The 12494-nt window shown below is 31.0% G+C and overlaps 1 protein-coding gene across 1 annotated transcript; it reads right to left on the bottom strand.

The window, feature by feature from the left end:
- Positions 1-10065: 10065 nt before the first annotated feature.
- LOC111709264 (cilia- and flagella-associated protein 251) lies at positions 10066-12078 on the bottom strand (the record flags this gene model as incomplete). The annotated part of the gene is made up of 7 exons (XM_023482888.1): positions 10066-10426; positions 10495-10551; positions 10820-10897; positions 10992-11088; positions 11205-11359; positions 11551-11798; positions 12006-12078. Coding segments are annotated over 7 exons (888 nt in total), but the record flags the coding sequence as incomplete, so codon positions are not given.
- Between the last annotated feature and the right edge of the window lie 416 nt (positions 12079-12494).

The raw sequence follows: 12494 nt of genomic DNA, 5'->3' as shown, positions 1-12494 counted from the left end.
ATATATAAATGGAGAAAATCGTATGTGGAGAATAGTTTTACTAGAAGACAGAGGTTGCGTGATTTAAACAATTTTTTCAGCGGATAAAACTTTAGGTCGGGAACACTTAGTCACGTTTACTCCGTTTACATGATGGACGGAGTGCAGGCCCCGCCTCAATTTGTGATCACCAAATGTTTTTACCGTTATGCGCGCTCATACAGGAGGGGATCAGATTTGCAATAAGAAGAATTGACCCCAGGTACAATAAGAACCAGTTTTTAAAATGGTATCAACCAATATTTTATTTACAATAGAAGCAAAAAAAGGCTTATCACAGGGATATTGTATTAAAAAATACACTAGGATAGAGTGAAAAAACACGTACAAATAATAAAAAAGTATGCATAGTAGTTTATTAATGTGCACTGTGCAACTTATATATAAGTCCTGAATACAGAAATTATACACAAAGATCTCAAAGACTAAAGAGAATATTTGACTTGGAAACCTTGAGAAACTATTTGAAACAAATTAGTTGGAAGCAAAACTTGGTATTACAGTTCACCAACAATACTCAATAAATAAACAAGAAATCACACAGAAGAAGTCCAAACTGGACCAAAGTGACCGCTGGGTTCAAAGTTCTGGCACCAAATTAAACAAATTTTATTCCTACACATATATATATAAATTTGCATGTTAAAAATGATTTCATATTAAAATAAGTCTTATTTTGAATCAAATGCAGAAATGCAAAGATTTTTTGGTTCCTGGTTCCCATGGTGGTTCCAGATTCCTGGTTCCTGGTTCCTGGTTCTTGGTTTCTGGTTCCTGGTTCCTGGTTCCTGGTTCCTAGTTCCTGGTTCCTGGTTCCTGGTTCCTGGTTCCTGGTTCCTGGTTCCTGGTTCTTGGTTCCTGGTTCCGGTTTGCGGAAGTGAAAACATCATATTTAAAAATATTCAGTAAAATTTTATTCTTCTGAGTTCTCTTCAGAACTTTTCTCTATTTGAATAGAAAAGTTTTACAACAATGAATTTTTATTTTAAAAAACACTTTTGAGTTGAATAAGACCTGCCAAAAAAACTAAGTTGAAAGGATGCACTTTTGAAATATTTAAAGATTCAGTATAATATTAATGGGATTTTTTTATATAGTGCATCGTTATTCGTGGTATGATGTGCATTGCAGGTTACATCCCCTTGGTGGAAATTACATATCAGTATACAAGGTTACTTAAAGTACAAGGATGGAATTCGGAATTATTCAGCCTTTTATCTAAAATCGATAATTCCTGGCAGCTAGGGATGGACATTTTTCACTTTTTTTCTGAAAAACTATCGTTTCGTTTTAAAAAAACAAACAAAGAAAAACAAAAAACGAATCGGCCGTTCTTAAAAACGAGAGTTTTTGAAAAATATCGTATTTTTTGTAAAGAGATGAAGTCGTTTTTTCAGCCCGTCATTTCGTTAACAAAGAAAGGTAGTTTTTAATTTTTGACGATCGTTAAAGACGTCGACGACCCTTCTTTAACAACTGTTAATGACGACCTTTATTAGACAAAATACATTTTTTGGTCGGAATGCCCATAGATCAGAACAACCTTAGGTCAGAAAACATTAAGGTAATTTCTCTCGATAAAAACAAAACATTCATAAACTTATCTCCTTAAAAAACAAATTGAAAAGAATTGTCACAAAACTCAACTTGATTAGCGAAATGTGTTTCAAAAACTATCGTATCGTTGAATTGGTTTTAGTTTTTTTAAATATAAAAAAGTGGTTCGTTTGTTGTGACTAATTGTTTTTCTGAAAACGATAAAATAGTTTTTAGAAAAAACGAGAAACTAAACGCAAAATGATCGTTTTTCGATCGCTTCTAAAAACGATCAACAACCCTACCAGCAGCTGATACAAATATGTGTATAAAGAAATGCAAAGTAATTTACGAAGAGCTAAACAGTTACAAATGTACATAATTTATAACTTTATGCAACGAAACATTCAAAATGCAAGATGGCGCAGTAAAATAAAAATTAATCTTATTTTTTCTTAATTTATTCTACAGACAAGATTGTACTTTTTTAATTTCTACTTAACGTAATTCTTCTTTTCTTCTCCTCATATTTGCTTTTCTTCTTGAAATATTTGTCCAGTCACTTTAAACTATAAATACTTATTTATTAGTTCTAGACTATATAGGCTCATATTATCCAATATATAATACTTGTCATAATCTTCTGATATTTTTACAGACAAGATGGTTTTCAAGTTGGGTTAATTTCTACTTTATGTAATTCTTCTTTTCTTCTCCTCATATTTGCTTTTCTTATTTATTAGTTCTAGACTATATAGGCTCATATTATCCCATATATAATACTTGTCATAATCTTCTGATAATTTTACATATTGGTTTATATACGTTTCAGTGAATAAAATATTGACAAGTATCCCCTGAATCTGGATTAACTTAAGTATAATAAATCAAATCAATGCTAAGCGGACAAGTATTAGCTCAATTCACGCCTAACTAATTTAAGCTAGCATGTCCACTACAAAAAGCATAAATTAATTTGTACTTGTAAAAAAGTAATGAGGCTCACTTAAGGAGTATGAAATAGAAGGGAGATACAACTGACGCGGCCCGCCCTACCATATGATTATACATGCTTTGCAGACGGTACTCCATTTGTATAAGAAATATTCAGAATAGGTTATTGTATACGCGGAAATTGTACATCAGACAACTATTTCTTATACCAAGAAGTACCGTCTGCAAAGCATGTATAATCATATGGTAGGGCGGGCCGCGTCAGTAGTATCTCCCTTCTATTTTATACTCCTTGGGCTCACTGTGCAAACATTGGTTTCTTTAGCCAATCAGAATTGATAAGCAATCAAGTCACTAAAAGTAAGAGAATACGAAAAATCAGCATTTCTGTGGTGAAACGTTTTCTAAAGTTAAAGTTCAATTGTCCTCTCCTTTTCCTTTTCTAGGGTACCATTGTGAATCGACATTAAATTCTTTGAATGAAGTTACATTTGAAATTACGTCAACAGTATCTTTCAAATAAATATAGAAATCTGCGCTAAAACCCACCATTTTTTCGGTCAGTGTACTGTAGAGCACTGCAGTACACTACGAAAGCTTAGTTTCGGGTGAGAGGGCTTTTTTAAAAGAGGGGTTTACTAAAAAGGGAATTTGATTGGTAAAAAACGGCGGTTTCTGGTGTTAAATTAGGTTTTGGCTTAGAACTCTCTTTTTTAATTAATGTTATTTACAATCTCAGGAGAAGGGGGTGGGGTTATAAAAATCTTGTTTACATTTTGTAATCTGCTGAAAAAAGTTTATTTCCCTAGTTTTCATTGATGTTCTACATAAGCGTTAACAAAATTAGATGAACTCTAAAGTTTTAATCCGTCTTCCTTCGACAGCTGGCTCAACGATTTTGTTTAACAAGTTTGGACAATAAAAGATAAAAAATTTACATATTAAAAACAGAAAAAAACCGCTGATATAAAAATAGGTTTTTTTAATTGAAGCACTTCAAGTTTTTAAAGATTCTGAAGGAAAACTATGTTTAAAAACCCTGAAAATTCTATTAAACCTTTGTAGTTTAATTTGGACTTTAAAAAGGCGTTTGACTCAAGAGTTTTCATAATATTTTTACAAAAACCGAAATCTTTTGAGCTCTCTGCTGAACTATCATCATCATATCACACTAAACTACGGTTCATTTGAAGTACCGGACTGCCCTGCAGGAAGCCTGAGCAAGGTGTAAAATATACTACAATATATGAGTATTTAATATAGCTCCATTTATAGGAATTAGAAAACTCTTGAGTCAAACATCTTTTTAAAGTCTAAACAACACAATAAGGTTAAAATGGAGTTTTATATTTTGTAAAGCGGTTGGTTTTGAGAAAATAAAGGTGGTATTGTAATTTACTGAGGGGAGAATGTGCTTGTTTCTAACAGATTGCCATGTGAATGAGAGGGGTGAAAATGAAAGGCTATTAACTAAGAAGAACTTTTGTTTTTGTTTTATGTTCTATATCCATCACCAAAATAACGTTTGTTTGGACTGTAATTGTTTTCATTAAAATCTTTTTAGATGTATTTTGTTAAGTAGGGTGCAGCGGTAGGTTTTGAAGTATATGTGCAAAAAATGCAGGAATTAAATCTTTAAATCTTGGACAAGGGATTTTAGTAAAGTTAGTACTTTTTACTAAATAATATTTGCTTTGATATTTTGTATGAGAAGATAAAATAAAGAATGAGAAAAGTTTTATCATTTTATAGATTATTGGATTGGCGCAAAAACATTTATTTGTTGGTGTTTGGTACAAAATACATTTTCTTTGAAACTATCGGGATTCGGGATCAAAGAGAGGGTGGGGGGGGAGGGGAAAACCTCGCCACCCCACACTCTTTTCCAACGAATATTTTTGACTGCTCTAAGTTAAAACTTTTTAACTTTTCTCCATTTGTTAAAGAACCTACAACAAAAAGTTGGCAAAATCGGAGAAAAATACTGAATTTATGAAAAAATCGTTAACAGAGTTTGGCAAGTTTTTTTACTGACATCTGGAGACATGTTAGCACCAAACATGTAATACATGTTTGTTCATGAGTTACATGTAAAACATGTAACTGATGAACTTTTAGACTAATTTGCCTCAAATTTTGATTGGGAAACTCGGTAGAACCACAGGAGTGTTTCACAATTCTAAGTTGAGTGGGTGCTGATTTGTGTAGGGAAAACTCGAGGAAAAGCCAGGTAACTAAGCTAATATGAATATAAAATCGCTGAAAAGATATTTAGTGTGTCTAAAAAAATCAAGTTTTTGTTTTAAATACCATAAAGTAATTCATTTCAATCTTAATTTAAGAATTTTAACAAAGAGAAAAATAATATGTTTGGTTACTCATTGTAGCAAAATAAACAAAAATTCATGCAACATTTTAGGTACGACTTTGTGACCTCGTAGCTGCTCATAGCTTTGATTTACGCACAGGTATGAAGAAACCCAAATTTATTCGGTTTCATATTATGAAATTCAGAAATCCTGTTCTTCTTCTCAACATCTGTTCCCTAAGAGTAGTTATAATCGAAAACTTACAAGATTTAAATCTTACGTGAAATTTACTTTATTTTGACGTTAAACATGCCACTTAACAACGTTAGAAATTTTAAAAGTTAAAATTGTTTAATATAACAAAAATATCTCTTGATTTGAAAAAACGGATAAAAAATTATAAAGTTTGTTAAATTTAAAAAAGGTTTTAGTGTAATATAATATGATTAAACATGTTATAAGATCTAGTTATATGGTTAAATTTTATTTAGTTTCTGAGTTGAATTATGGTTATGTGAAGGTATTTAGAATACCAAGCACTGAACATTAGCATACAAATATACTCTACACACTACCTTATCTTATACTTTAAACTGCACAATCCATACGTCTTTAACCTACACAGGGACTGGAGACGCCAGTTTAAATGTCCCTTTTAGAGAATAGTATGCTTGATTCATATTAAGGTTCCCCTTTAAACCTTTATCCGAAGAACAATGAAAAATATCATGTTCTATCTTTAAAACAACTAAATTCTTACTTTTTCTGTTGCAGATAACTGCAAGTTCAAAAGAAAACCAGAATTGAAAATGTAACAATTTTTAGGATGGAAACACAAGGATATCTCCATTATTTTTTTAGATGAAGGTTTCAGGGGTACTGTTGTGAATCGGGCATCTAGCTGTGTACGCCCCTTTAATATGTTTATCTTAGTTTATCTAGCTGTTTACTCCCCTTTAAACTGATTATCTTAGTTTATCTAGCTGTTTACACCCCTTTAAACTGTTTATCTTAGTTTATCTAGCTGTTTACCACCCTTTAAACTGTTTATCTTAGTTTATCTAGCCGTTTACACCCGTTAAAACTGTTTATCTTAGTTCATCTAGCTGTTTACACCCCTTTAAACTGGTTATCTCAGTTTATCTAGCTGTTTACACCCGTTAAAACTGTTTATCTTAGTTTATCTAGCTGTTTACACCCCTTTAAACTGGTTATCTTAGTTTATCTAGCTGTTTACACCCGTTAAAACTGTTTATCTTAGTTCATTTAGCTGTTTACGCCCCTTTAAACTGTTTATCTTAGTTTATCTAGCTGTTTACACCCCTTTAAACTGGTTATCTCAGTTTATCTAGCTGTTTACAGCCGTTAAAACTGTTTATCTTAGTTCATCTAGCTGGTTACACCCCTTTAACCTGTTTATCTTAGTTTATCTAGCTGTTTATCTTAACTAAAAATTCTGTCTCAGTTATAAAAACACTTTAGCCCCTTTTTTGTGAATATATGATTAAAAAGCTTTAAAACCAGAAATATTTCTTTTTTGTCACAAAGTTTTTCTGGTAAGCTAGATAAAATACAGTGATCTCAGAGAATTCTGCAGAATCAGCATCTTTACACAACTAGAGTTCTAAACACTCCAACATCTTTACTAGAGTTCTGAACACACTAACATCTTTACTATAGTTCTTAACACACCAACATCTTTACTAGAGTTCTGAACACACTAAGATCTTTACTAGAGTTCTGAACACACTAACATCTTTACTAACATCTTTACTAGAGTTCTGAACATAACATCTTTACTAGAGTTCTAAAGACACTAACATCTTTACTAGAGTTCTGAACACACTAATATCTTTACTAGAGTTCTGAACACACTAACATCTTTACTAACATCTTTACTAGAGTTCTGAACACACTAACATCTTTACTAGAGTTCTGAACACACTAACATCTTTACTAGAGTTCTAAACACACTAACATCTTTACTAGAGTTCTAAACACACTAACATCTTTACTAGAGTTCTAAACACACTAAGATCTTTACTAGAGTTCTGAACACACCAACATCTTTACTAGAGTTGTAAACACACTAACATCTTTACTAGAGTTCTGAACACACCAACATCTTTACTAGAGTTCTAAACACACTAACATCTTTACTAGATTTCTGAACACACCAACATCTTTACTAGAGTTCTGAACACACTAACATCTTTACTAGAGTTCTGAACAAATTTACGATTCGTAATATAATCGTGCCAAGCTGTTAAACCTGCAGGGGGAAAGAGATCTTCGTATTTTTAATAACATTGACTCCATATAGTTTTTACGTAATTTACTGTTTAATTATACTGTGTAGTTATTCTGAAATGATATAGTAAAAATTCGGAAGACATTGAAAGTTAAAATTGATTCAAGAAATTCTGGACTGAAATTATTTTTAAGGACTTGAATCTGTGCCACATCGTATATCTTTGCAACCCAGCATCGTAGACCTTAGATATTCCAAACTGTGAATTCTGCTAGATCCGGTGGTAAAGATATAGGGATTAGAGAATTTGAATTTTTGCCAAAGACTAAATTTATTTTGGTGTTTAAATCCAGATGATAATATTTAGAAAACCCAGGTTATCCAAATTTAGAGAACCCAGAGACTTTAAAAAAGATGTAAATTAATGTTGAAAATAATGAAGAAATAAATATAATGATTAATATAGAAAATATAGAAAATTTGAGTTTGTGACATTCACCACAAATAATTGGTTTTCACTTTATATTCTATTCACCTGTGTAGGCAGTGTAAATGTTCTAAAATGTTGTAAAAAGTTGGAAGACATTGAAAATTGATTCAAGAATTTGAAAATTCAAGAATTAAAATAATTAAATATTTTGTGTTTTTCTAAAATCCAGGTTCCTGGTTCCTGGTTTGATTGATTCAAGAATTTGAAAGTTCGAGAATTAAAATAATTAAATATTTTGTGTTTTTCTAAAATCCAGGTTCCTGGTTCCTGGTTTGATTGATTCAAGAATTTGAAAGTTCGAGAATTAAAATAATTAAACATTTTGTGTTTTTCTAAAATCCAGGTTCCTGGTTCCTGGTTTGATTGATTCAAGAATTTGAAAATTCGAGAATTAAAATAATTAAACATTTGGTGTTTTTCTAAAATCCGCGGAAAAAAGTTTCATGAAAATCAAATGTTCAGAAATGTTGGAAAACATTTGAAAACTCAAAATAAATAAATTAATGAATATATATTTTATAAAAAGGATTTCTGGAAATATTCAAATTTGTTTTATAGACATCAATCAAGTGAAGTACTTTATGGATAAAAAGGTTCAATTTATTTCTTTAAAAAAACATTTCATGAAAAATAAAAATATCATTTTTTTAAATTCAAACTGATTAATCTTTTGTCTATTAAAAAAGTTTTTTTTTGATAATTTGTTATTTACCCCAAGATCGTTTAAAAGTTTTATTTTCATTTTTCATATTTTCCAAGAGGAAAAAAATCCTAATTAACAAAGTTTTATAAATTTAATGAGTAAAACTTAATTAAATATATTCTACTCTATTTTTATAAATTTTAAAATTAGCTTCAGAAGATTGGCATCTAGGTTTATAATACACTTTGCTCACTTTAATGTAAAGAATACTGAAAATTAAATTGATAAAATTAACCTTTCTGAATAAATGAATGAAATGCTTTTTTTTATTTTCTTCAATTTATAATGTTTTAATTTTATTTTTGTTTTAAAATTAGTACGATTGCACGTACAAAACCTTTTTGCAATATGTTTTAATCATGACCCTGGGCTGCTCAATCAAAATTTTAGCCTAATTGGTTGACTCACTTTATTTTATTATATGGGCAGCAAAACTAAACAGTGAAGAATCTTATTCATTAACCAGTTAATCCATTATGATAAATTAGATGTTGGATAGGTTGGCAGAATGGCAGAAATCAGATTCTAAGCAAAGTTTCTAGGAAAACCAGAAACTAAATTCTGTTAATCAAGATAAAAGATTCTAATCAAGAAACTATACTATTCAAATAATTGATTCAAGGATATGTCCTCTCCAGTCTCCAGTCACCATGGCATTTAATTACGATCTACAGGATATACATCTAATTTAGATAACTGTAGTCTATATTTACACGAGGAAAGATGTAACTGACTAAATAAAGTGTATATTGGTGTTGGATATTACATTTTAGCGTTTCATAAATTATATTTTTTCTGACTAGAGGTGTTAAGGTTGCCTGGTGGTAAAAAAATATTAGATAATATCTATATTCATACTTTGACGATTATGTAGATGTATATAGTATAGGTAGATATATTTTGCATAGAAATTCTCCTAATTTTAAAGCTATGGCTTAGAATTTAGAAAGGAACTGATCACCCTGAACAAACTCTAATTTTCTAATTGCTATATCTTTGCAATCTAATAGGGGCAGAATTTAATTTGATATTGTTTGCGACATCAGGCAGCAAAGATCTAGGTATTGTCACAGTAAATAAGGTCGGTTTATGGTTTAAATTTTGTGTAAACTGCAAATATTAAACATGCGGGATAAAAGTAACATTTTTTTAAAACACTAAACCTCGGGGGTCCGTTAATACGGATACTATACAGAATACAATATTAGATTCTCATGCATTTATTTTAAATTTCAATAAAATTCCACAATTTATCGTCTGTCTGACATGTTTCCGTATCTTGTCTGAGAAATAAATGTTTTGAAAGATAAACTATTTGAAATAGTTTCTGGATGAAATAGTTCAAAGATGTCTAAATCAAAGAGCAAAGTGAATCCTAAAAAACTAAATAAAATCGTCAATATTAACAAGAAAAAGCTAAAAAGCTGCAAATATATGGTTACTCTCAAATGTCTGAAGATTGATTTGTAAAAAAAAGATTTAGTTTAGAAAATAAATATCAAGGTAAGGTAAGGCCAAGGTAATAGTGCAAGGAAATTTAATGCAGTTGCGTATACGCTGCGTCATATTGAAACCAGTTCTCTCTGGGCGGAATTTTTAAACAAGAATAGATGCATAAGTGTTCGTTTAGTTTCCATGGAGGATAAAAGCATTGAATTTTGAACACTTTTGATAGTTTACATAATAATTTCCAATGATCAGAATATTTCATTGATTTTTATGTGAAAGATGGATCCCATGTCAGACTTCGACATCCATCTTGTGTTTATAATAAAGTTGAAAGTCTTGTTTTTAAATTTTATTAACAAAAGCGATGTTCAAATAAATGTGATATAAATTATGTAAATAATTTTACAGTGCACTACAACAAATAGTTCAGTAATCACAGATTTGTGTTTCAAGAATTACTGGGGAATTGTGGCACCAGACTTAAGGACAAATCCCGCTATTTATTTTTGTTTCCTTTAATCTTTTTTCGTTTCCTCCCTTCTTTCTTTGTCTTTATTTCCTTTATGTTTGCTTATTTTTAATTTGCGTCCTTTAAAGTTGACATGTTGCGCGGCAACAGAGCGCATTGACCTCACAGACTGCTTCAGGATGTTGTCTGAGCGCTTCTGGTTTCCCAAGTTGCCAGCTACCTCAATCTTTAACAAGAATACATATTTAACAACTAAAACGTCAACTTAAAAAACATATTTTTATGGATTTATACCTGGTCGGGTTTTTCGAAGACGACAGATTTTACGTGAGCTGACCCATCTGCCTTGACCTGCATCAAGTAATATGATCAAGAATTTAAGTTTAAATGGTAAGTTAACTAAAACTTCTTTTTAAGAATTATATAATGATAACCACCAGATAACTCTGATATAGGAGAGACTTTTAGAATTAAGTTATACCTTTAAAAAGTCCGATTAATATGAGATACATCAATAGTGCAGTGTAAACAGACCCATTTCACAGAATTGCTATACTTTCTATTCCATGGTTTTCTGGTTTTACATTTTTACATTATTTAATTGTAAACTTTAGCGTACCTTAATCTTCATTTTTCTCTTCAAGATAGCTGTTTTGGCGTTAGCGGATTTTTCACTTCTCTCTTGTCCTCGTCCACTCTAGAAAATTAAAGTGTTTAAAGGCTCTTCGTTATGATAATACTTTCAAAGTTTCTTTTAAATAAAAATAAAAATTTATTTTTATCTGTCTTACCGTTTTGGTAACATCAAGAGTAAGGGGTCCAACGGTGAAAGTAGATTGGATCATTTTATGATTGTCAGCGCTGAAGATTTCAACTTGTTCTTCTCTCCTAAATATGGATTTATGTTGGTATGGATTTATCTACAGATGTCCTCTGGTTAAATAAAAAGAATTTATCTTAAAATTAGAATTAAGAATTTTCTTATAGAATATTATAAATCTGACCTTAGTGAAGCTATTCCAGTAAGAGTTCCGACAATTTTTTCAACATCCTTGTTCTTCATTTTTCCTTGTTTTGACTCCTTCTTTCCCTTTCCGTTCTTGTGAGTCTCAGCCTTTCCGCTTTTACGATGAGGTCCTCCCATTTTCTTTCCTTCAGCCTGAAAGTTAATGCACCCTTACCAACAAATCATGACAATTTAATAATGACCTAGTGTATGAATATGACTATATGGATGAATATGAATATGACTTTTTGGATGAATATGAATTTGACTATCTGGATGAATATGAATATGACTTTTTGGATGAATATGAATATGACTATCTGGATGTTGAAGGGAAAAATTACTTTTTTGTTATGGTGATAGCTTCTTTGCTCTGTATGCTCTTCCTGGTTCATCTTTTTGGTTTTTCTTTCTCCCTTTCCCTTTGGTTTCATCATCTTGCCTTCCTTCATATCTTTTTTAGCCGCCTTTGCCCTCTGTCTTTCCCCCTTTGCTTTATCTCTTTCTACTTTCTTTGCCGCCTTTTCTTCATCTGACAGTTTTCCCTTCTTACCCTTTTCTTCTTTTTCCTTTTCTTTGCCTTTTCCGTTTCCTTTTTTTTGTTTCCTTTTTTCTTGTTTTTATTTTTCTTGTTTCCTTTTTTCTTATTTCCTCCCTTTTTCTTCTCTCCTGCGGGGTTTCCTTTTCTGTCAACATCTACTTCATCTTCTTCATTCTCTTCATCTTTCTCCTCGACTGCTTCTCTCTTTGTCATCTTCTTCAATTTTTCTTTCTTCTCTTTCTTCTCATCCTTGTTAACCTTTTCTTTCTTGTTCCCCTCCAGGTTTAAAACCATTGGGTCCATAAGTTTTGCTCTCAGAGCTGCATTCATTCTAAATAATTAAGAATTAAAATATGTTCGGTTTCCAAAGTAGATAAAAAAAAATATAGACCAAAATGATTATTTGATTACTTGTAAAATTACGTTTGCTTGAAATTTCTTTTAAATATTCATAACACTATGACTTCGGTATCCATTGCGCTGTAAAGTTTTTGTACACATCGTTCCAAAATTATAGCGTTATGAGTAGGGTTGTTAATCGTTTTTGTAAACGATCGTTAAACGATCGTTTTTGTTTCGTTTTCAAAAACGATCGTTTTGTTTTCGGAAAAAAACGATCGTTTTTTCATATTTCATATTTTTATTCAACTAAAAGCACGAGATAATACAAATAAAAAATCACAATTTACTATGTAGTTTGGACCCGCCTAACCAGAGTAGGTTGTTTTAATTGGTTGGCCCACTATA

Source organism: Eurytemora carolleeae, unplaced genomic scaffold (assembly GCF_000591075.1).
Source record: "Eurytemora carolleeae unplaced genomic scaffold, Eaff_2.0 scaffold875, whole genome shotgun sequence".
Taxonomy (NCBI): domain Eukaryota; kingdom Metazoa; phylum Arthropoda; class Copepoda; order Calanoida; family Temoridae; genus Eurytemora; species Eurytemora carolleeae.
Note: the sequence above shows the minus strand (reverse complement) of the source record. Positions and strands in the feature narration are given on the sequence as shown.